General features: G+C 41.3%; 1 protein-coding gene across 1 annotated transcript; it reads right to left on the minus strand.

Annotated features, from left to right (window-relative positions):
• Positions 1–2,956: 2,956 nt before the first annotated feature.
• Positions 2,957–25,549, minus strand: ERI1 (exoribonuclease 1). The gene is made up of 7 exons (XM_058669854.1): positions 25,288–25,549; positions 23,630–23,808; positions 19,632–19,842; positions 15,812–15,895; positions 14,089–14,198; positions 11,487–11,601; positions 2,957–4,559 (listed from the first exon to the last, which is right to left on the minus strand). The coding sequence occupies exons 1-7, from the start codon at positions 25,384–25,386 to the stop codon at positions 4,317–4,319; spliced, it is 1,041 nt and encodes a 346-aa protein (XP_058525837.1). The 5' UTR covers positions 25,387–25,549; the 3' UTR covers positions 2,957–4,316.

Genomic DNA, 25,549 nt, shown 5'->3' on the forward strand with positions numbered 1-25,549 from the left:
TGGGGAGAATCCAAGTATCTATGTAACTGTGTCACATAATACAATGTAATTAATGAATTAAAAATAATAAATAATTTTTAAAAAATAAAATAAAATGCTTTTCTAATACTCAGGAAACATTGGGTGTGCTTATTGTAACTTGGCATTCAACATTTTTACATTATGATAGTCAACACATTCAGTTTGCTTTTTTTTTTTTTTAAGATCACAGAAGAAGGGACAACTTTCTGTAAAGGCCAGCTGGTCTTTGTTCCAACTACATAAACATAACACACAAAAGCAGCCAAAGTTATCATGTAAACAATGGTAGTTCTGTTTCAATATAACTTTACCAATTCAAAACTGATTTCCCTTCATCTTTAGGTTAGAAAATATTCCTCTTTTGATTTTTCAGCCATTCTAAGATGTAACAAATATATTTTGGTGGTGGGCCATACATAAATGGCAATTACAGAGGAGAAACAAATCTTCCATCCACTGGTTCACTCCCCAAATGGGTGCAACACCCAGAGCTCAGACGATCTGAAGCCAGGAACCAGAAGCTTCTTTGCAGCTCTGCCATATGGGTGCAGGGGCCCAGGGACTTGAGCCATTCTCCATTGGATCAGCAGTGGAGCAGTCGACACTCAAAACCGGCACCCATATGGGATGCTAGCGTTATAGGCTGAAGTCTAGCTTACTACACCATGGGGTTAGCACCTGGACTCATGATAAAAATTTAGCATTTAAGCTAGTTTTCAGAGACGCCATCTCTTTCAATAGGTAACATGTTCATTGTTGGGTTTTTTTTGTTTGTTTGTTTTTGCTTCACTCCAGGTAGAAACTTGGTTCTAGGAGGTAGGCCTAAACAGATCTATTGTGAAAAAAAATTTTTAAGGCAAATGCTTTACCCAAAACACAAAGCAGACACAACAAAAGACAAAACATAGTGTTCTGATATATACACCTTAGTTGGTTCTAAACATGGTAGATTTGAAGACCAGAGAAGTTTTGATGCAACAGTCTAGTGGCTAAATCCTCTCTTTGCATCTGCCAGGATCACATATGGACACCGGTTCGAGTCCTGGCTGTTCCACTTCCCTTTTAGCTCCCTGCTTGTAGCCTGGGAAAACAGTAGAGGATGTCCCAAAGCCTTGGGACCTTGTACCCATGTGGGAATCTCAGAAAAAACTCTTTACTTCTGGTTTCCAATTAAGTTAGCTCTGGCTGTTGTTGGGGAGTGAACCAGCAGATGGAAGATCTCTGTCTTTCTCTCTGTAAATCTGCCTTTCCAAAAAATAAGTCTTTTAAGAAAGAAAAGTAAGCAGAGATCCCCTATATCAGAGCAAGCAACACAGAAAATAACACAGATAATGATTAAGGAAGAAACAAAAGGAATATTTATAAGGAATAGATATTAGTAAGTCCTATGTTAGAGTAATAGCAATTAACATGAATACGGTATTAGTACTAGTTTTTTTTTTTTTAAGATTTATTCATTTTTATTGGAAAGCCGGATATACAGAGAGGAGGAGAGACAGAGAGGAAGATCCTCCATCCGATGATTCACTCCCCAAGTGAGCTGCAACAGCCGGTGCTGTGCCGATCCGAAGCTGGGAACCTGGAACCTCTTCCAGGTCTCCCACACGGGTGCAGGGTCCCAAAGCATTGGGCCGTCCTCGACTGCTTTCCCAGGCCACAAGCAGGGAACTGTATGGGAACTGGAGCTGCCGGAATTAGAATCGGCGCCCATATGGGATCCCAGTGCATTTAGGGTGAGAACTTCAGCCGCTAGGCTACGCTGCCGGGCCCCTAGTACTAGTTCTTGAATGCGATACAAGAACAGCATTTCTCTCAAGCATTTTTCTGGCAAGAATTATCTGTACTATATACCTTGAAGTCAACACAATGAAAAGCCAAACAAGAGAAAGCATTACTCTTGACGTTTAGTTTCTCTCTCAGAGTAAGAGTGATTCAACTCAGCAAAATCCCAAAACAAATGGGAGCGGAGGGCAGGAATCCAAAAGAAGAATTAAAAAGGAATTAGCACAGTAAAACACTGGGAGCGAAAAGAATAATGCGAGCTTACAACGCCGAAGGTCTTAAAAAGGTACTTGCAAAAAGACAAACAAGGGAAGAAATTAGCAGCCTGACTTGACAAAAGAGAACAATGTCACATTTCTTTGTCAGACTCAGATGTTCACCTTGTGGTTTCAACTCTTCATGAACAGGCCTGGAAGTGAGAGGCAGCTGCAGTTCCATTAGGGTATTAGCATCCTATAGTACGCTGCCCACGTGGCAAGATAACTCCTGGAAAACACTCGGATCTCCTGGCATCCACATTTCTGTCACTGCCTATTTTCCAGTTCTTTGTCCTGACACAGTAAGGCTTTCCAGGAAATTTTTCAGTAATATTTCACCATACATTTTATGTGCAATCTACGGTAAACATCTCATGCAGTCCTCTCGACTCCAGGAGTTGGCCACCTAAGTCTCAAAACTGAGGCTGGCTCTTACTACAGCCATAGCAGTTTGTCTGAGGGCATCATGCGCCTGATGCCTCTTCTTACCTATGTTATTCTGTACCATCTCGCTAGGCAACTAGTGCTCAAAGGCAGAAACTCATGGGTTTCTAAAGCCCAAAGCAGAGAAGTTTCATGGCTTAAAAAAAAATGTCTACAACTCTCCTCTGTATCAGGGTTGGCAAAGGTTTAGGAAATTCACTTGATACTATATAAACCACTAAAATAAAGAAGCACCATAAAGGAATAAGCAATGCCAATGAAATTGTTAAATGACAGAAGAGGAAATATTTGTCTTCTTTAAACAAAATGATCAACTACAAAAGCACACTTGGCTTTTAATATCAGCTAAAAATTTTTTCAGTTGTGTGGGTCACACACTACGTAAAATCAGACAAGTATTACTGTCTAACTCCACTAGTGGCCAATGTAGTTTTTAATTAAAACAGAAGATAGAAAAGAAAGCACTAATTGACTTTATTAACCCTACTTGTAATACTGAATACAAATGTAAAATTAAGTGGTGACGTTTAGTTTTTTACAAAACATAGCAGTCTCTTAAAATATGTGGGAAGATATGTCACAAGGGGTGGAACTAAGAAAACAAGTTTAAAAACAAACAAATACTCCATTGGTTTCTTTCTATACAGCCAAATGTGGCCTATAGAATTCATGACAGTCCTTTTAATAGCACTTCCTTCTGACTATGTATTACTCTCCTGGTTACTATGGCATTAACATCACCTAAGCTATCACAAGTCTTCTAATTGCTGGCAGGTCTATATACTATGGGTTTGAAGAAATTCATCACATCTACAGTTGGCCTGCAGGCTTCACATGCCCAGGGATTCAACCATCTGTGGATGGGGAGGGGGAAGGGGAATCCACAAAGTACAACTTGAATTTGCTACACATTAAGACCCAGCCAATGCACACAGAGCACCGGTACCTGCCGCAGCCCCCCAACCATCCCCCAGGATTCTCAGTCTCCTTCCAGTACTGAATCAAACACTTCTTGGCTCACACCGAGTTCAACTAGTTTGCGCGGTATGCGGTCAGGCTTGTCACAGTCACTCTTGCACAGAACATACAGATTTTTTTCTGGCCATTATTTCCTAAACAATATAGTATTAACAACTACTTGCACAGCATTTCATTGTTTCAGGTATTGTAAGTAATCTAGGGATGACTCAAAATGTACAGCAAGATTGTATAGGTTATACTCATATGCAAATATTATTCCACTGATGTCAAGCACCTGAGCACCCTCAGATTGCAGAATCCACGGGCAGTCCTGGGACCAGGTCTCCAAAGGACACTAAGGGTCAACTGTAATTGAGCTTCCAATGTAAAATTCAAAAATCAAAAAGACTATGATATTCTCAGAATCCAAAGATCAGAAAAGGCCTACCTTCCTCTCTTTTACACATTTTAAGAAACTAATTTAATTTAATGACACTAATGTAGAAACCTGTACTGTATTTTGACATCAGTAAGATTATAACATTTAAGTGATAAGCCTTTAACTTGCACATTTTAAAATGAAAAGGGACACATCTTGGACACCTTAAAATGTACAATACAGTTCTAAGCAGAAACTATTATTGTTTCTGCTTATATTAAAAGTGCTGGTGACAATTCAATATGCCTGCTCACAAAACTTCTTCACATACGTACACAACTACAGCGCTCTACAACTGCAACAAGATTATAAATGTTTAAGGTGCTTGAAGTTTGCACTGTAGGACTGAGTCAACCAGTGGTCATCCGCCACCTTTGCAGCAGCTCAGATGAGAATAAGTCACAGAAATGCTGCTACTTTCTAGAATGTGGCATTTGTGGAGCTGGAGCGCCCTCTATGGGTAAGGAAGAGGACACACTCATTAGCTGTCCTGCATGCATTTTCTCATTGATTCGCAGTTCACATCCATCCTGAAGCATTCGAACTGCTATTCGGGCGATGTTCTTAGAGTCATCAAGACCACTGTGAGGCCTCCCATCATAATCCATTCCTAATTTTTCAAGCATCATTGTCAGTTTGGTTTGGCTTCTAGGAACCTGGAAAATAAATAGCTTAGTAAATAATGCTTTAGTGTCAATATAAGCCACAGTTGGAAAATTAGAAACTGAAAAATGAATAAAAATTGAACAAAATTAAGCAAAAGGTAGTTTTCCAGGTCAAGTGAGGGGAATAACTCAAATTCTCTGCTTTAAGGAATGACTTCAAGAGTTTCAGCTGAAAATATAAAGGCAATCCTTAGACATCTAACACCTTTGTACTTTTAATAATTTGATAAATCGTTTATTAAAGGAAGTACAATATTGTGTTGTGGCCTTTGAAACTGCAGTTAATTTCACTATTTTTTAATTAATTTTTTTAAAGGGATAAGGACAGGGGCCAGTGTTGGGGTACAGCAGGTTAAATTGTCCACTTGCAGTGCCAACTTCCCGAACTGGGAACCATGTGTTAGAGCTGCAGCTGCTCTGCAACTAGTGCATCTCCCTGCTGAAGTGCCTGGGAGGCTAGTCCAGGCTGTAGAACCTGTTGGCACATGTGTGATCTGGGTCTGGGGGCAGGCTGGGCAATCCATAGCACACACTGGCATGAATAAGAGCCAGGACAGGGTGCAGGCCAGGCCAGGTTGGACTGCAACGCCCACCAGTTCACCTGAGGGCAGAGAGGGTAGGCCAGGCTGTGCTAGGCTGCTGTAACCACTGGCAAGAGCTGGGACTGGGGGCGTGTAAAGCAAAGGCAGGCTGTAGTATCTGCTGGCAAATGCCAGGACTGAGGGTAGGTCACCTCAGACTAGCCCTCAATACCTGAAGGCTCATCCAGGACCAGGGCTAGGAGCAGGCTTGGTAGGAGAACTTCAGGGACACTCTTGCTGAGCTTCTGCTTCCATTGGTGAGTGTAACAGTTGGGACTGGGGGTGAGCTGGTCTGGGGATGGGGCCAGACTTGGCACCTGCCAACAGTGCTGGGAGACTGGATGTGAGCCACGTTAGGCTGGACCACAGTATCACCTGGCAAGTGCAAGATCTGGGGCTTGGAGAACACTGGGCACTCCTCTGCTAGGCTGTACCTATCATTGGTGAATTGAAGAACAAAGGCTGGGGGTGGGCCAGACTGGACAGTGTGGCAGCATCTGCCGGCATACATGAGGTCTGGAGGGTAGATCAGGCTGAGCTAAGTTGCAGCATTCATAGTCCTGCATGAGAGCAAGAGGGGATGTAGGCTGGGCCAGGCTAGCCTACAGCAGGAGCTAGTATGTGCACAAACCAGGCTGGGAGTGGGTCTGCTGGGGGTTACTGGGAGTTGTACCAACTAGGTTGTAGTACCTCTTGGCATGCACGAAGACCGGGTCTGTGGCATGCTGGCTGGGCTGGGCCATAGTATCCATCCATTTGTGTGAGATATGGGGCTGAGGTGGAATTGACCAAGCTGCATCTACCATTACATGCAGACTGATCTGATCCTGCACTATCTGGCAAGTCTGAGGTCACCCCAGGCAAGGTTTCCTCGCGGACACCCCAAAAGGACCACTGGACTCAGACACCAGCCAAAGGGAAAAAAAATCACATGACATGTGGTCTGATCTTACAGTACATGTACTGGGACTGGGCCACCTCAGTTGCTGATGCCTGTGCAGTGGACAGCACATCCAGATGCACAAAGGGGACATGACAGCCAGCTCATGTAGGACAGAAGGGAATGTCAACGCCTCATCAGAGGATGGAAAGCACAAGAGATTGGACAATTCTCACGGCCAAGCTTTGTGGCATGTTCCTGGGCCAGTAGATACACTAAGGTGCAGTTTGTCAATTTGGAAAGGTGTTTTTCAATCTTACAGCAATGAAACTAACATCTCAGGGCTACTGAAATACTTAAGTAACACCCTCAGAACAATTTTTTCTGCAATGGAGTCTCTGCGGTCAAAGGACCGTCCTCCCATCCCTGAGTGCTGATGTAATTTGACAGCAAGGAGTAACCCACCCCTTTCTCCTTTGTGCACACAGGAGAAAAAAATGCTGAAATATGTATCCCACCCATCTTCCTCCATACCTGACCCTCCCCACCCTAATCAGAGGTCCACATAGGCATGCATTTATTTCAACTACGTAAACAATAGTAAAAGTAAATTTTTAAAAAATTAAAAATGAAAAAAAAAAGTGCCCGGAAAAGCAACAGAAGATAGATCAAGCATCTGGTCCCCTGTCAACCATGTAGAAGATGCAGATGGAATTCTTGGCTCCTGGCTTCAGCTTGGTCTAGCCCTGGCTGTTATGAGGAGTGGGCTGGCTATTGGATGGAAGATCCTTCTCCGTGTCACTTTTTCAACTGACTTAAAAAAAAAAAAAAGTAGAGAGAAAGACACAAAAAGAGATCTAGGTTGGATCAGGCTGAAACTAGAAGCCAAGAACTCAACCTGGTCTCCCAGGTGGGTGGGAAAAGGAACCAACTCCTTGAGCCATTAACATACATCTTTTAAGCGGAACATAAAAAGGAAGCTGGAAGCAGAAGTAGAGCTGGACCTCAAACCCTGGCACTTCAACACAGGATATGGGAATTCCAAGTGGTACTTCAACTCCTGTACTGAACACCAACACTAAGATCTACTTTTCTTTTTTCCCTTTTAAGATTTATTTACTTTTATTGGAAAGTCGGAGAGAAAGAGAGGAAGATCTTCTGTCTGCTGATTCACTACCCCAGTGACCGCAACCTCCAGAGCTGCACTGATCTGAAGCCAGGAGCCTGGAGACTCCTCTGTGTCTCAAACATGGGTGCAAGGTCCCAAGGCTTTGGGCCATCCTGGACTGCTTACCCAGGCCACAAGCAGGGAGCTGGATGGGAAGCAGGGCTGCTGGGATTAGAACAGGCACCCATATGGGATCCTGGCACATTCAAGGCAAGGAATTTAGCTGCTGGGCTACTAGGCCAGGCCCAGGATCTAACTTTTCAAAAATGTAAACTAATTATTTTATGTGGCATTTTTCTGTAAACAACTCCTTAGATACAAAGAATAATGCCTTTGTAGATGATTAAAAATAATGAAGATTGAGGATGAATGGTGACATTGTGTGACTGTAAAAACTTGCTCCATAGAGCTGGTACGATAGCCTAGTGGTTAAATCCTAGTCTGGCATGAACCAGAACCTCATATGGGCACCAGTTTGTGTCCCGGTTGCTCCACTTTCATCCAGCTCCCTGTCCGTGGCCTGGGAAAGCACTAGAGGACAGCCCAAAGCCTTAGGACCCTGCACCCATGTGGGAGACCCGAAAGACACTCCTCCTGGCTCCTGTCCTGTCTTTAAAAAAAAAAAGAGAACAAGCAATTTAACAACCTAATAGTAAGGAAGCCCACAAAATTCAGCACAAATTTAAACACAAAGAACAGAGGTAGGACAATTAGCAGTTTTCAAACAAAACAAAACAAAAACTGGGGGGTCGAAATGGAATGTATAGAAGAGATTATTAACTGCAAATGAGTGAACCTTATTTTGACACTGATCAAATTCATTAACTTAAGTCTTTGTGACTAAATTAAGGAATTACTATTATTGTTTTAGATGTGACACTGATACAGTATTTCTGCTTTTGAAAAAAAAATACTTAAATACTTTTTTTTTTTTTTTACAATATGCAGGCATTTGGCCTAGCAATGAAGATGCCCACATCCCATATGGGAGTTCCTGGTTCAAAACCCAGAGTTCTAGCTCCTGTCTCCAATTCCCTGCCGATGCTGACCCCAGGAGGCAATGGTGATAGATGAAGTAACTGGGCTCCTGCCATCCATTTGGGAAACCTGGATTCATCTCTTGAAATCTGGGAGATAAACTAAGATATATTTAGAGATTACAAGACATAGTGTCTATATTTTGTAGGAAAAGGAAAACAGGCAAAGCAAGGCTGGTCACAGGGATGTGATGTTCAGTCATATGGGCTCATTAAATATATGTGTGGATTGCGTAGAAAGCTAATCCTCTGCCTGCTAGTGCCAGCATCACACATGGGAGCTTGTTCGAGTCCTAGCTGCTCCATTTCTGATCCAGCTCTCTATTATAGCTTAAGAAGAGCAGCAGAAGGTGACCCAGGTCCCTGCACCCTCATTGGGAGACCTGGAAGAAGCTCCTGGCTCCCAGCTTCAGATCAGCTCAACCCTGGCCACTGTGGTTATTGGGGAGTGAACCAGCAGATGGAAGAGCCCTCTTTCTACTTCTTGATTTCTAAGAAAAAAAAAATAAACCTGCATTTCAAACAAAAATAAATAAATCCTTAAAACAAAAGAAACATTTCTCTTAAGAACAAAAAGTCGAAATAAAATGACAAAAAATGAAGTGGGGGAGTTATCAAACATAAACAAAGAATCGGTATCCAAACTAAAGACTTACAAACGACTAACAATAGACCACCCAATTTTTTAAAGAAATGGAGTAAAAATGAGACTTCACAGAAAAAAACCCAGGGGTCTAATGAACATTGTATTCGACCTCCTAGGTAATCAGGTAAATGCAGGTTAGAACCTTGGTAAAATCGCATTCCACATCTACCAGCTACATAAACAATGAAGATACCTGGCAATGCAACACAGTGCCAAAGACATGTCACAACAAAAAGTCATATCCTGCCGATCAAAGTGCAACATGGTACAAGCCATTTGGAAAACCATCTGAATTACAGATCCCAGGACCTCGCTGATGCCCCCGGCTCAGACTCTAGAGAAATGAGTGCATAAAGGCACCAGAGGTCATGTCCAAGAATGCTTATAGCAGCACTGTTTATAAAAGCTCAACAGTAAAAGCAACCCAAAAGGTCAGCTAAAGTAGGACAGATAAACAAACCAGCATATTCACATAGTAGGGCTCTACAGGGGATTAAACTGAATGAATTGCAGTAACATTTACAATAGGAACGGTTCCCATGCATAATACCAAGGAAAAAGGCAAAACAATATAGCCAGTGTCATGTTAACTGCACCACCTTCACAGACAAAACTACACCACATGAGGATATGTGTAAAAATATTAAAGCTGCAAGGAAAAATAAGAATATAGTACCATGTTAGCATGAAAAGGAAAGGTGTTTAGCTGGACAGAAATTAGAAGGGAATTCACTTTGCGTCAATCTCCTATTACTTTGCTACGTGCAGAAAATTTTTTTAAATGTTCAATAATTTTTTAAGTAAAAGCTTTTCACATGAAAATACCTTAGAACATGCTTAACTGAAATTATTAAGGGACAAGAGGATGACACCGAATCTAGTACTTGATACAGAAGGAAAGGAAATGCCCTAGGATAATTTTAGAAGAGGTCTGAACAGCTCAGAAAGACACAATCAAAGACTCAGTACAGTATCCAGGGAAGAAAAAGGAAAACAGAGCAACTAACAAGCAATCCGAGTGTGCTGTGCTGAGTACGGCAGTTGTTTTCAGTCTAAATGGAGAGCAAGAGTGCTGCACAGGCGAAAAGACCTCTGCAGCACAGTGTCTGGGTCCACACTTCCAATCCAACTGCCTGCTAACACAACTAAGAGGCAGCAGACAACCGTATATCCACAAGAGACATCAATGGAGTTCTTAGCTGCTTCCTTAGCCCTAGCCTTGCCCTATCCCAGCCCATACAGGCATTTAGGAAATCAATTAGCAATGGGAGCACTTTGTCTCTTTCAAATATATAAATCTTCTAACAAAAAAAGTAATTTGTAAATCTAGAGGAAAACTATGAATACCATACACAGCAGTGAAGACTAACAAGGTGATATAATTGCATGGTACAGATAGAGGAAACGGAAAGACATGCCAGGGAGATGACAAAATAGAGCTAAAGTTTCATCTTCCTCTGCAGAAATTCAACAGGGGCTGGCATGCTTGCAAAGCATAATTCTCCACCTGCAAACACAGGCATCCATACGGCAACCATACAGCAACCATATAGGTGCTGATTTGTGTCCCAGCTGTTCAATTCTGATCCAGCTCCCTGCTTATGGCCTGGGAAGAGCAGCAGAGGATGGCCCAAGTCCTTGCGTCCCTGCATCCAGGTCAGAGGCCAGGAAGAAACTCCTAGTTCCCAGCTTTGGATCAGCTCAGCTCTGGCTGCTGCAGCTGGGGGAGTGACCCAGTAGAGGGAAGATCCCATTCTCTCTGTTAAAATTTGTTTTTCAAATAAAAAAAATAAATCTTAAAAAAGAAATTCAACAGATATTTCAAATGGAAAATTCAAGAAAGTACAAATGTACAATTTGGAAACATAAAGAGTGCTCGCCACAGGAGAACAGGATCCTGTTCTGGCGATGGCTGTGGCAGGAAATTGCCACGTGCTGTAAGTGAAGTATTCTTAAAAACTTAGACTGCATACCCAGTATGAATTTTAATAAAAAGAAAGGAAAATTAAAATTCAGTGGGAGCACTTGCTCTACAGCAATATTCACACTTATTAAACCTATAGTTTTAAACCACTGTCACTTATATATAGGTAACCTGCTTCCAAAAATACATTCAGGAGGCTGGTATTGTGGCGTAGTGCGCAAAGCTATCACCTGTGATACTAGCATCCCATACAGGGCCTTGTTCAAGTACTTAGCTGCTTCACTTCTGACCCTGTTCTCTGATAATGGACTGGGAATGTAGCAGAAATTGATCTAAGTACTTGGCTCCTACCACCACCACCCATGTGTGAGAACCAGATGAAGCTCCTGGCTTGGGTTGGCTCAGTCACCTGGGGGATTAAACAAACAAGTAAAAGACTTCCCTCTTTCTAACTCTTGAAAATACATAAGATTTTTAAAGTATATGCAGGTAACCTATTCTTTTAAAACTTAACATGTCAAACGAGAAAAAATGTTTATATTTTGATCATGAACTAATCTGGAACTTGAAAAAAACTATAGCCTTTTCCTGTAAAATCCATCTAGAAAAATTAAAGCTTAATATACTCCCAAAATAAAAGTATCAACAATAGCAGTATAATCAGTAATTACAGAAATTTTACCTTGTAGAAGTTTCCATATGACTTTCGAATATTGATCCACTTTTTAGCAAAAGGAGGGTATTTCATCCTGCTGAGTTGGCATTGAATGTTCAAGAACTTACTCATATCCCATGATCTTATACATCAAAACAGGGGGAAAAATAGATAAAATAAATGTAATATCATTGTTTCACAAATGAGTGTTTTAAGTCATTCCATCTTCAAAAAGCTTACATACAAGTATATGTCAACTTTAATCATATCCATATGAAACACTGGGTTTAGAAAAGTATCTCACTCCAAGAAAACATGAATTTATAAATAAACTTCACATAGGAAAAAAAAGATATCAAATTTGTTTTCATATATGAATTCTTAGGTCTATTTTGATTGCTTTTATGGCTTTGATTACCTGAACAGATTTCTATCTTACTGAATATTTTTCATAATTCTGATACAAATCTAAGTTGCATTTAATAACAGACTTACATTGGCACATTCTTTGAGGGTGCTTTGAAGTAAAACAAGAAACAAAAATAAATCAAAGAAAAAACATGAAGACAAAAATAGCTGTTAGCAAGTGGTTAAAACAAATTTGCTCTCCTACAGCACACTTTTTACAACTCCCATTAACGTACCACAGTTATCTTAACACTGTGTATTGCAGAAACCGTGTTGATTCATACGTGGCCTTTCCAGGCCAGGAGAACCACAGTAATAGTAGGAGAAATTAGTCTTCACGAAGAAATAAAAAAACAATCCACTGGGTCCGGTGGCGTGGCCTAGCGGCTAAAGTCCTCGCCTTGAAAGTCCCAGGATCCCATACGGGCGCCGGTTCTAATCCCGGCAGCTCCACTCCCATCCAGCTCCCTGCTTGTGGCCTGGGAAAGCAGCTGAGGACGGCCCAAACCTTTGGGACCCTGCACCTGCGTGGGAGACCCGGAAGAGGTTCCTGGTTCCCGGCATCGGATTGGCGCGCACCGGCCCATTGCAGCTCACTTGGGGAGTGAAAACATCGGATGGAAGATCTTCCTGTCTCTCCTCCTCTCTGTATATCCGGCTTTCCAATAATAATAATAAAATCTTAAAAAAAAAAAAAAAAAAAAACAATCCACTTAGCTGCCACTAACAAAAGGAACACTTTCAAGTGAATTTCAACAGAACTAGAAACAAGTGTCTGTCCCCAAGCTCCTACTGCTTCTGTGCATTTTAATATCATCAGACAACTCAACCTCTATCTACCCTGAGCTGCTTGCATGCACTGTCCAAATTGTTTCTGAAGCAACAGATCTGTTTTTGTTAATGCCTTGTTATAAAATAGCAAAGGCTTTGAATGAGCTGCCCCAGAATGCCAGGTTTTCACAGAACTGCACACCCTGTGGTATGACACAAACACCTATGTACTTGATCAGGAATACTGCTCACTAACATTTAAAATCAATGTAATAGATTTCTTAAAAAGCCCATCAATATTTTTCTAATTTTCTATTTTCAAACCAGACCTTGAAGAGAATAAATTCAATACCTTCTCCTATTGCACATAAGGATTTCTAAATCCTCTATGTTGGTGATGCCTCAGTTTTAGATTACAATCTGCCTGGAGCCTGAAATAAAACTTTGTTCTTCAACATTAATGGCTTTGTAGCACAAGAGTTGTCCTGGCACAAAGCCTGTGATTTTGGTTTTAATCTTTATTATCCCATTTAGTTTTTTTTTTTAAATAGATGTTAGTATCCTTTTTTTTTTTTTAGAGATTTATTTTATTTTCATTACAAAGTCAGATACACTGAGAGGAGGAGAGATAGAGAGGAAGTAGAGCTGCCAGGATTAGAACCAGCAGCCTTATGGGGTCAAGGCGAGGACCTTAGCCACTAGGCCACGCTGCCAAGCCCAATCCCATTTAGTTTTACACTTAACAAATGCTTTTGGAGTATATGCTTTGAGCTCAGCATTATGTTAAACGTAGAAATTATCAGGTAGTTTAAAGTCCATACTCTGAAAGAACTTTTTAGTTTCCTCACAAAAATAAATCTTCTAAACATAATGATTAGATATCAGAATATATAGCCAGCTGTCAACATAAATGTTACATATTACAGAGGTTATAAGACTTCAAGAGAAAAAAAAGATCATGCAAGCAGTGTGGTAAAATGCAGGCAGCCCTTGAACAATGACAGGGAAGTGCCTCTCCAGTAGAGAAAGCAGGATCTTGAGCAATGTACAAAGAGAAAGGATAAACCAAGAGAACACAGGCCAGCCTGCCTCCAGCAAAACAGAGTAATGGCAAGTGGATTAGCCTTAACAGGTAGGGTGAGATGAGAGGAGAGAATCCTGAGTGCCAAGCTGAAAACTACTTTAAACAAAGTTTTAGGTGAATATTAGCTTAATTTCACATATTAATATGTTAATAGTTCTGGATTAGACTCTCAGTGCTTTCCCTCTTTTCTTTGATCCTAAGATTAAAATGCAAGCAGGAACAAGAACGTGAAAGGAAAACAGTATTTCCTTGAGGGCAACTTCAGGCTCTTAAATAAAACTTCTGTGGATATTCTGAAAGTTAATTAGCAAGGACATCTTTAGTCTTACAAAGTAGACTTAAAAGATCACTTTCCTAAATACTTACCCATCTGTTAAAATGCAGTATTTATACTTTGTTCCTAATTCCTTTGATTTCATCCAGTCAATTACTTTTCTTAGTACCTGAGGGAAAGTATCAGCTTTGTCTACTTGATCCTGAGGATATCAAAGTAACAAACATCAAAATTAGAGGAACTGCATGGAGTCATACAATATACTCAAACATAAGTTGAGCAAAGAACCTGGCATGATGGTTCAGTGACTAAATCCTCGCCTTTTAAGCAACGGGATCCCATATGGGTGCCGTTTTATGTCCTAGATGCTCCACTTCCTGTCCAGCTTCCTGCTTGCAGCCTGGGAAAGCAGTAGAGGATGGTTCAAAGCCTTGGAACCCTGCACCCACATGGGAGGCCTGGAAGAAGCTCCTGGTTTTGGATCAGCTCAGCTCCAGCCTTTGTGGCCATTTGGGAGTAAACCAGACAATGGAAGATCTTTCTCTTTCTGTATCTCCTTTTCTCTGTAAATCTACCTTTCCAATAGTAAATAAATCTTTAAAAAAAAATAAGGTGAGCAAAGCTTATCTGTATAATATCTTCTTCCTTTCCATTGGCTTAGCACTACCTAGTTTATTTTTAGGAAAGTTAAAAATTACTTAAAGCAAAGTATTAAGAACTGTTGCAATTGTTGTATACAAATATAATCCTCCCATAATTAAGAATCAAGATTATTCCCAGTTCTTTTTTTACTTGCCTCAACCGAGGAGGTTACTGACATCCGGAATGGAAGCACAGGGAGTCTCCCTCAGCTACAAGCCAGAACCCCTAAGTGACCTGCCCAGCTCAAGTCTCATACCTTTCCACCCCACCCTTTACACTGCACTATTTGCTGCTGCCAGACCAATCCTCCTAAAACCCAAACAAGACTCATCTTATCACTCACATAAAGGCTGTGCACACTCTCCAGGACTTTTAGGACAAAGACACATACAAGCCTTCAGGATCTGTGTTCTCTTCCTGCCACAACCATTTTCTTACCAGTGTTACCTGTAACTTTTTATGGCTCTGCCACTTAACAGCTGAAGTACTTCTGCTTCTCTGCCTACAAACCCATCAGGGCTCAGCCCAAGTTCACCAACCTGAGGAAGCTTTCTGTGGGACAGCCCCCATTTTCTCTGCCACAAATGGAAATGCTTTTTACAGATGCTGATAACACTGATACAGTCCAACACTCTCTGGTCATTCTTTCCACTCTGATGTCACTTTCATACAGTATAACACTCTGGTCATTCTGTGACCACTGGTCTATCGTCAGTCATGACTTACAGGCTGTGAGCGAGCTGAGGTTCTCGGGATAGAACAGACAGCCAAATATATGTGGAGTAAACAGATACACTGAAGTAATTAAGTAAAAAAGGATCTACTATAATAGAATACAACAAAATACCAGAGATCTTAGGAGATAATTGAGTTAAATATAAAGTCAGGTTGTAAACAAACACATTTTAAAACACCTCCAAGTTCGTAACACTTACTTCACTGTTTATTCCACAAATGAAAGCCCTAGATTCATCACTACAGCCTCTGCCTTCAAAAGGAAAGGTTGAAGAAACATTACCAGGTTTAACATTTACTTGTATATTAACATGACAACGTGAAAGATCTTTACTAGGCAAGGAAAATAACAGATTAAAATCTACCTATTTAACAAAATGTGCTAAGTTCAAAACCTCTTTCAAGCTCTAGAAAGAAAGAAGAACACAAAATTACAACCTGTGTAATTCCAGTAAGACTGATGCAGAATTCAGAAAGCTGTGTGTTCACCTCTGGTCTCACATACTGCTGAAACGTATCTTCCTGCAAGAGATTGACAGTAGGTTAAAGTACATTAGAGGACTTAAGACACATATGCACAACAAACTCAGACACGCCAGGTTATAATTTTACAGGTGTTCCTAGCCTAGATCCTTCCAGAGTTTTGAAGGTAATTCCCCAAACCTAAAGCACTCTAATTTTGAAATTAAAAAAAGTCATGTTTCAGATTTTAAAGCATTCAGACCAAAATTTAAGTAAACATGTTGACAATTTCATTTGTATATTGTGAAACTAACTACAAAGCCTGTTAATACAAACTCAGCTTCAACATACCAAGTAAAAATAATAATAAATTCCTTTGTACCAATGCCAGTCTTTATTATATAAATTAGCTCCAGACTGCTGTTCTTTATTTACTCTTGGATACTCATTATTCAACTTAACTAATTTAATGTCAAAATTTATATGACCAATGGTAGTTTAAGGGCTGCAATACTTCATTTCTGTACCAATTTTTAACATCGCCAAGATCTCCCACTGGGCTTCCTGTTTCACACTGTAAACTAAATGAGGTCGGCATCATCACCATCAGGCTCTCATGTTCAAGTGCCTCGCTTAGAACGTCAGCCTACTAGTGACTTCTTTCAAAAAGAATCTCTATTCAAAAACACAGTAATTCTAAAGCTTAAAGATTTAAAGGCTGCAAGTGTTAACCTCAGGACCAAGAACATTTCTTAAGGCAAACACTAAAAATTTTAAAAAGTAAATGCTTACATATAATTCTTTACACAGTAAATCTATTAAACAAATGAACTAAAGAGCAAAAGAACATCAAATATTTGACCTTCAAAAAATTAGACATTACCACAGTGCAAAAGAGTCATATTTAATTGGATGTTATGAAAAGCATATCCTTTTAAGCATCAGTATTTCATTTTATAATTTTACTTCTATTTTAGGATAAGAGAATGTGAGAGAGAAAGGAGAGAGTGTTGTATTTTAGTAACTTAAATTGCACTTTTCTTCTTCCTGTTTTTTGACCAGGGGATGTTGTGTCTTATTTTCATTTTTTTTTAAAAAACATACTGGAAAGACAGATACACATAGAGAAGGAAAGACAGAGAGGAAGATCTTCCATATGTTGGTTCACTCCCCAAGTAGCCACAAGACCAGAGCTGAGCCAATCCAAAGCCAGCAGTTTCTGAGTCTCCCACATAGGTGCAGGGTCCCAAGGCTTTGGGCCATCCTTCACTGCTTTCCCAAGCCATAGGCAGGGAGCTGGATGGGAAGTGGAGCCCATATGGGATGCTGGCATGTATAGGCTGAGGATAAGCCAACTGAGCTACCGTGTAGACCCCCAGTTTATAATTTCAAATCAAATAAAATCAAATCAAAATCTTCCATAAATATATTGCAACTGCCTTCAAAATAATACTGTCACTAATAAAATTTTATTTATTTTTAACAGAGTAATGCTACAAAAACAAATATCCATTGAACAGATATTTACTTTTACTTAAGTAACATTAATTAGTAAATTAAAAGGCGATGAAGGTTACTGGAAATAAAGGAAAAGCAGAGCAGGTAAGAGGGATCAGAAGAGGGTATGCATAAACTCCAAGCAGGAGAATCAATTAGGTTTTAATCAAAGATGAAAAATAAGGACAGGACAGGAAGGAGAAAAGAAGAAAGAAGGGAAGGATGAGGAGGGGCAATAGAGGAAGGAAGAAGGTAGGGCAGTGGGAGAGGAAAGTTATTGGCCAGAAATATTTTAGGGGAAGGAAATCAAGTCCAGAGAAGTGAGAGGACAGAACATGCCTGTTTTAAGAACCTGCAAGCAGTTTAAGATGGCTGGGGCAGAGTGAAGAAAGGAGAAGCGGAGCGGAAGAAATGAGAGGTAAGCCGTAGCCAGACTATCTAAGGAATGCAGCCTTTACTTCTAGTGACATGTGGAGTCAGCACAGGGCTTTGGAAAGAGGTTGAAGATGATTTTTAAGAGATTATTCTGGCTGCAAGAAACAAAGGAACCTACAGGAACTGGTTTGGTGGGGTATAAAGTAAACAGAAGAAATGACCGAGTTTCAGTGAGGATTCAAAGCATGGTCAGAAGCAGGTGGGTTCTGGGTGTATCCGGAAGGCAGAGCCAAACTGCAATCCCTGACAGTCTGCATGTGCACTATGAGAGAAGTTGAGGATGAGCCCAAAGTTGTTGAAGTAAGCAATTAGATTAGAATCAAAAAGAGCTGCCATTCCCCAAGACAGAGAAGAATAACCCAAGAACGGGTTGGGGATACACATTCAAGCTGCGATGTCTTTTTAGGCGACTGAGTAGAAATGTTAAATAAACAGTCTGCATTTAGAATACAGGTCCAAGATGGGGACAAAGATATGTACTTGGACGTCATCAGCACAAAAGGTTACTAAACACTAGCAAAGCAGTTATTATCATCCAGGGAGGAGTATACATGTACAGAGAACAGGAGCTAGGATTCCACTGCAGGGTATCTATCAAGATGTTAGGAAGAAGAAACAGCAAAAGAAACTACAAAGGCTGGGGAAAGGTCAGAAAGAACAAGGTATACTAGCTGTCACTGAAAGAAAGCATTTCGTGACAAAAGTCTAGTTAATTCTACCAAGAATTAGGCAAAATCAAGGAGTATGTTAACAAACAATTTTTAGTGGAATGACAGGATTAGAATGTACAACTTAAACTTTACTTGAATGTTAACCCAAAGTGATGTCGACTTAAGATAAGGAAAGGAAAACAGAAATATTTATATACTTACTTCAAGAGCTTTTCTTTAAATAAGACAAAGAAATGAGGTAACTGACCATGCATTAAAATTAAGTGAACTCTCACAGTACAAAAAAATGTTTCTATTTGATAGGAACAACATGTGAACAATAACTACATGAGTGAGAATTCATAAAGTAATGTCCTTTAGTAAGACAGAAGATTTGAAATCTAGACTTATGCAAGACTGCTTTTATAGCTGCCATTTCTCATCTCAATGTGTTGATCTTTTAACTGTTTTAGATGAATAAGCACAGGAACAGACTGATCAACAATACAACTAAAAGGTTATGCTAATAGTCTAAGCTGTGCTAAAACTTAAGCACATTTATGCCCAACGGTCTTTTCTACCTATTTCCAGTGTACTGGTAGCAACTAGGCAATACCACGGAAATGACTTTTGCATAGATGTAACAATATCGACCCAGATTTTTAAAGGCCAACATTTCCAAACAATGCATTAAACTATATAGTTTAAAACCCAATGTTATAAATTGTTTATCCTGTAAAATTTTCCACTAGAAAGTCAATTTTAGACTAAAAAATTACTTTCATAAATCAGCATTCTTAGATAGAGATCAGGGTTCTCATTAGACCACAGGTAGTGGTTCTCCATTCAGACTACATACTAAGACCAACTGAGAGGCCAAAAAAGGGTTAATGTCAGGGGTCCTATGCAGAATTGCTGAAGTAGAATCTTTGGATCTAGGGCAAGGCACTAATTTGTTTTTCTTTCACCTGCAAGATTCTGATGTCCACCAGAGGTCTTTAAGTAAGCAGAAGAAAATGTAATTTTCACTTGTAGAAAAATGTCTATGGAAATTGCTTTATTAGGTCTGTTAAGCAGACATAAAGTTCACAAGAGCAAAAAGCCCACTTCAGACTTCTAAATCTAGTGAAAACATCAAATGATATCTCCACCTCACTTGTGAACACCAAGATAGTTGATGTTAAAGTAAACTTAAAATGTAACAATTCACTTACGATTTCTAAGGTCTTAGTGTTCAGTAAAACAACAGGAAATTCAATGATCTCATGTATGAACTCAGATGGGTTACCCTCTTCACAAGTGGCTTCAAAGTCAATAATACAGATGTAGTCATAGTAACTGTCCACACAATTGCTCTCTTTCAACATTAGCTTCTGCTTCTTGTAGTAGCTTTTCAGTCTCTTCTTTAGTACATCCTTTACGCCTCTAAGTAAAAGAATAACATTTATTTAGGTAAATTTTGCAACCAATAATCCTTTTTCTTACCTGCTGGTACTGGACAGTCACAGCATCATATAGCAAACACTAGAGAAAATAAATTTTAAGAAAAGCAACACTTGGGCCCGGCGGCGTGGCCTAGCGGCTAAAGTCCTCGCCTTGAAAGCCCCGGGATCCCATATGGGCGCCGGTTCTAATCCCGGCAGCTCCACTTCCCATCCAGCTCCCTGCTTGTGGCCTGGGAAAGCAGGAGAGGACAGCCCAAGGCTTTGGGACCCTGCACCTGCGTGGGAGACCCGGAAGAGGTTCCTGGTTCCCGGCATCGGATTGGCGCGTACCGGCCCGTTGCGGCTCACTTGGGGAGTGAAACATCGGATGGAAGATCTTCCTCTCTGTCTCTCCTCCTCTCTGTATATCCGGCTTTCCAATAATAATAAAATTTAAAAAAAAAAAAGAAAAGCAACACTCATAGCTAACTTAGCAAAGAACAACTTAAAATAAAAAATGCTTGGGGATAGATGTTCACATCAGCGGTTAGGAACTCATTTAAACAGCTCACAGCCCATAGTGGAGTACTTGGGTCCAATTCTCAGCAATCAGCTCCTGCTAACGTGTACCCCTGAGGCGGCAGGCGATGTTTAAATAACTGGGTCCCCGTTGCCCACAAGGAGACCTCAATTGTTTCTGCTTCAGCCCTGAGTACTGCAGGCACTTGGAGAGTAGAACAGATGAATGGAGAGCTGTATGTGATCTTCAATTTTTAAAAAGTTTTAAAACATCCGCATCTTTCTTAAAAATATCTTATTTTAAAGCATACAGAATTTTCCCCAATATATATGCTAGTATTTTACACCATGAACCTTGTCAGGACATATCACCAATAGAGCCGCGTTACCTTATACACTAAGATGACATATAAGACGTAAAAACTGAAACCAATATTGATTTATTCTATGGGCCGAACACAAATTCCAGAATATGAAAATGAGGTAAATTGAACACATTGTGCTACCTTTCCTTCTGTTGACTTTCCTAATTTAGACAAGCCCCCAAACCTATATGAATATAAAAGTATTAGGAGCCTAGCATATAAAGTTAGATGTTTATAAGTTACCAAACAGAAATTTTGTCAAAAAATTAAAATCAAAACCAGTACTCATTTCTTCAGTTCTTGGGCTGAAGCCTGAACATATAAAACAACAGTAAAAATAAAATTATCAAAATTATAATATATGTGTGGCTTTTTAGTCACACTGTCAGTGACTTAAAATTTCTTTACAATCTTTCGTTTTTCTTTCTAAACTACCAATGACATACTGAAAAGGAAACCTACCCATGAAAACATAATCAGCCAGTTAGCTGTTTTAAGACAAAATGTATTCATGTTTGCTTGCTTGAGGAAAAAAAATCTAAGTAGGAAAGTCTTAAATCCCCTTTCACATTAAGACAATGTAAATGATCTCTGTATCATGTGACATGTTTTCATTACTTTTCTCTTTTGGAGGACTATATTTACTAAAGGGTTGCCTGCAGACCAAATGGCAATACGACCAGTAACTACTTGCTGGAAAGGAAGATCTGTCACCTTTAACATTTCCTTCATTCCTACAAATCTGAATTATCACCCCCCTTTTTTGGCACTTTCAACTGAAAAATAATCAGACTCTGGTTCTCCTTAATTGTTTTTGCTCTGGCTCCCCTGAGCTTCTGGGACAATAGCAAATGCCTCCTCCAACACAACCCTCCAATTCACTCTTAATTTTACTTGAGAATAAAGCACTAACACCAATTTCCAGTTACTTATTTTTACTATTCAGCAGATCCTTCTGCTTACAAGGCAGCACCAAGTTCCTTTACAACCTAGCTACAACCTATCACTTCAGTATCATCCTCCAATGTTCCTACTCCCCCAATGCACACAGGTGCGTCATACATTATGGAAAAAAACCACTGAGGTCATGCATATGGGGTAAACTTTCATGTTTCCTAACTATGGTTGTACAACAGCTAAGGAAAGGTCAAGATCATGGAGCAGAAAACATACAGAGATCTTCAAAGTCTGAGTTCTTGGGGACAGCACTGTGGTGAAGTGAGATAAGCCACAATCTTTGATATCCACATCCCACACGGAGTGCCAGTTTGAGTCTAGCTATTCTGCTTCAGAACTAGTTCCCTGCTAGAATGCCTGGGAAAGTAACAGAACATGGCTCAAGTGCATGGGCTTCTGCATAGTGCATGGGAGACCGAGATGGAACTTCCAGGAACCTGGCTTCAACTGGCTCAGTCCTGGCCACTGTGGCTGCCTGGGAGTGAACCAGGAGACAGGAATCTCCCTCTCTCTGCCTTTCATACAGAATGAATCATTTGTAAAACAAAAAAAAGTTCCTAGTTTTTTTGGCCTGAAATACCCCTCTGCATTTTCAGTCTAGCAAAATTCAAATAGAACTTCCCCCTCCTCCCTCCTTTGTACTATTGTACTGCACTTGGCCAGATTTCCAAGGCTGCACTGGCCACTCTACATCACGATTATCTGTAAAAGACTGAGATTCCCAAAGTGAGGAATATATTTATCTTCACAACTTCAATGCAGTACACAGAAGTCAACACAGGCTTGTTGAATACATGTACACTCAGACTTAGATCTCTAGCTCCCATGCAAGCCAGTAAGCACCTGATCTTCAGAGTTGGGAAGGGCAAAAATTTGCACAGAGAATCTTCTGTGTATTACAAGCTGTACCTTCACAATAAAAAGAAAGGTGGGGAGGGCCCGGCATTATATAGCCTAGCGGCTAAAGCCCTCGCCTTACACTCGCTGGGATTCAATATGGGTGCCAATTCTAATCCAGGTGGCCCCGCTTCCCATTCCAGCTCCCTGCTTGTGGCCTGGGAAAGCAGTTGAGGAGAGCCCAAAGCCTTGGGACCCTACACCCACATGGGAGACCCAGAAGAGGATCCTGGCTCCTGGCTTCAGATCAGCTCCAGCTCCAGCTGTTGCGGTCACTTGGGGAGTGAATCATCGGACGGAAGATCTTCCTTTCTGTCTCTCCTCCTCTCTGTATATCTGATTTTGTAATAAAAATGAATAAATCTTTAAAACAAAAAAGCGGGGGCAGGCGAAAATGAGGTAAACATTTTTGTCCCAAGTTACAGTGTAGACAATCTAGAAGGGAAAAAAATATGTGCGTGCTTTTGAGAAGCAGCAGAAATTTATTTTAAAGCTTAGTTACGAGGAAGAAAACTTCTTATGAGAGAATAAAGCACGGGGAATGCTCTAAAAAAAACTAAGCTTTCCTATATAGTCTGGCTGGCAGTCCTACTATTTATCAGAAATCTACATATATATTTTTCTGGGTTATAAAAGTCATTCCTGCTACAAGCCTAAGTTTAACAAATAATTTCTTTCACAAAAAACTGGCAAATTTCCTGGTTGTTTTTAACTTAGCTGATTTCAAACAAACCCTCTTAAAAAAATACAAATGGCCAAAGAAACCTTTAAAAATATTCAGTCTCATCAATAAGATACAGGTCTCCTGATACACTTCTTATGGCAGATACTCCTATACGTTGTAGGTAGGCCATTAAAATATTCACAACTACAGCAACCCATCTACAGCAAACCATCTAAAAGGTTACACACAAAGCTTAAAATGCAAAAAAGCGAACAATCTCTTTACAGTAAAAAACGGTAAACAGGTAACTTTAGTTTTTTATTGTTTTCTAAACTTTTCTAAGATGGACATACACTACTTTCCCACTTTAAAAAAATTTTAATTACCTTGTTTCAAGCTTGAATTCTGAAAGTTTAGCTCTCAGTTCTTCCTTACTCATTCTATTAATACAACCATTCGTAATAGCAATTTCTTTGTAAACTGGGTCACTGAAATCACTTGTGCTGGAGGTAATGATCTTAGATTCTTTTGTTTCTTGGCCATCAAATCTACATCGTTGCTTTTTCTACAAAAAAAAAAAAAGATGGGGAGCAATACAGTTTATAATAGTGCAGACATTTAATCTTCTTGCTAGATGATAAAAGGTGCCCACTGCAGATACTAGAAGTACAGAATAGGAAGAAAGAGGTTTCCAATACAATACAAAAGTGGGGGGAGGAGGGAGAAAGATGGAGATGGAGAGAGAGAGAGAGAACAAGCTTCCACCCACTAACATCCTAACACCCTAACATCCACAATGGCCAGGGCTGAGTCAGGGCCAGAGCCAAGAGGGAAGTACTCCATAGCACTCTCCCAGGTGGCGGAGGGACACAGGTATCTGAGCCATGGAGGGCTGCTTCCCAGGGTGTGCAGGAGCAGGCAGCTCGGGAATGCAGGTGTGCAAAGCAGCAGCTGACCCACCCTCCCAACACCCTCCCCCTTAATGAACTCTAAACAAACACAGTCACAGGAATCCCTGTGGAACATAATCCCAAACCTTGAGTCCCCACTCACTCCCAAAGCTTCAAGACCTTCAAACAGAAAGAGGCATATACAGACACATTTCTCTTAATAATACATTTTTAAAAACTGCTTTGAAAGTTGAGTTACGTGATATTACTGATAAGATCTTGGGTTGGACTAAAGAGGGAAGTGCTGTGGAGGCTCATTTCTGGTTTTTTTTTTAAATGAAGGACATGGAAAGTCTCTTCGAAGGAAACTTAAGGAGAACTACCTAGGCAACTGTACAAAGGCTGGGAGGAAGCGCAATGCACAGAGCGGAAAGGAAGGCCAAGGGTAGGGGTCACGGGGAAGAACCCTGTGAGAGGCCATTAGCAAGGCAGGCATGCGGGCAGCAGACCCCGTGGGGGCAGCCAAGGGCCTTGGGCAAAGGGGTGAGGCAATGGCGTGGTGCCCCAGGGAAGTGGGGAGAACCTGGAAGGCGCGCTCAGTGCCTGCCTCTTACTTCCAGAAGCAGCCCACGTTTGAGCAGGCAGGAGGAAGGGGAGCAGAGGCAGCAGCATCGGTGTTTACAGCCCACAGGAAACGCAATTTGTAAGTTGTCAGAGGACTGTTTCCTCAATTCACGTGATCCACCCGTGAGAGGCCAAAACACACTTCAGAAACCCCAACCGTGAGTCTACAGAACCCGAGTGGACGCTCCAGCCGCTGGGGACGAGGGTTCCCTGCCGGCCCGTGGGAAGGGGGCGAGTCGCCTTTTGGGGTGCGAGTGGCCAGGGTAGGCAGGCACAGGTTTCCAACCCTGCCCTCCCCGGCTGTGGAGCCTGGGGTGAACACGGAACGCCCGGGGTAGAATTCCCACTCAGAACTGACCGAAACCACCCCCGTTCTCTGCGCCCCAGGACAACCCCCTCCCAACCCGGTCCAGGCTCCCGAGCCGGCGCCGGGGCCCCACGCGGGGGACCAGGCTGTCGTCCCCGAGAAACCCCAGGTCAGAAAGGGGAACCGGAGCCCGGAGCTGCGGCGGGCGCGGCCGACTCCTCACCTCCAGGTTCCGAGGCTGCGGCTCTTGCCCGCACTCCGGTCGCGGTCCGGCGGGACCCACGGCCTGGCCGCCAGGAGCCTCGCTCTGGGGCTCCTCCATGCCGGCCCCGGACACCTGCTCCAGCTCAGTCCGCCAAGCCCAAAAACGCCGCCTTTTCTCTCCGGAAAAAAACGACGGCGTCCGGTTCCCGCGGCCGCCGCCACACAAACTCCCGCGGCCACCTCCCACTTCCGGGAGCGGGCGGCGTCCCCACGCCGCGCAG

The sequence above is a fragment of the Ochotona princeps genome, chromosome 11, assembly GCF_030435755.1.
Source record: "Ochotona princeps isolate mOchPri1 chromosome 11, mOchPri1.hap1, whole genome shotgun sequence".
Taxonomy (NCBI): domain Eukaryota; kingdom Metazoa; phylum Chordata; class Mammalia; order Lagomorpha; family Ochotonidae; genus Ochotona; species Ochotona princeps.

Coding starts and splice junctions, on each gene's coding strand:
- ERI1 (XM_058669854.1), bottom strand. CDS start 25,386: ATGGAGGAGCCCCAGAGCGAGGCTCCTGGCGGCCAGGCCGTGGGTCCC. Junction 14,199..15,811: donor GTCTTACTGGAATTACACAG/GTTGTAATTTTG, acceptor TGATATCCTCAG/GATCAAGTAGACAAAGCTGA. Junction 4,560..11,486: donor CATATGGAAACTTCTACAAG/GTAAAATTTCTG, acceptor TTTATTTTCCAG/GTTCCTAGAAGCCAAACCAA.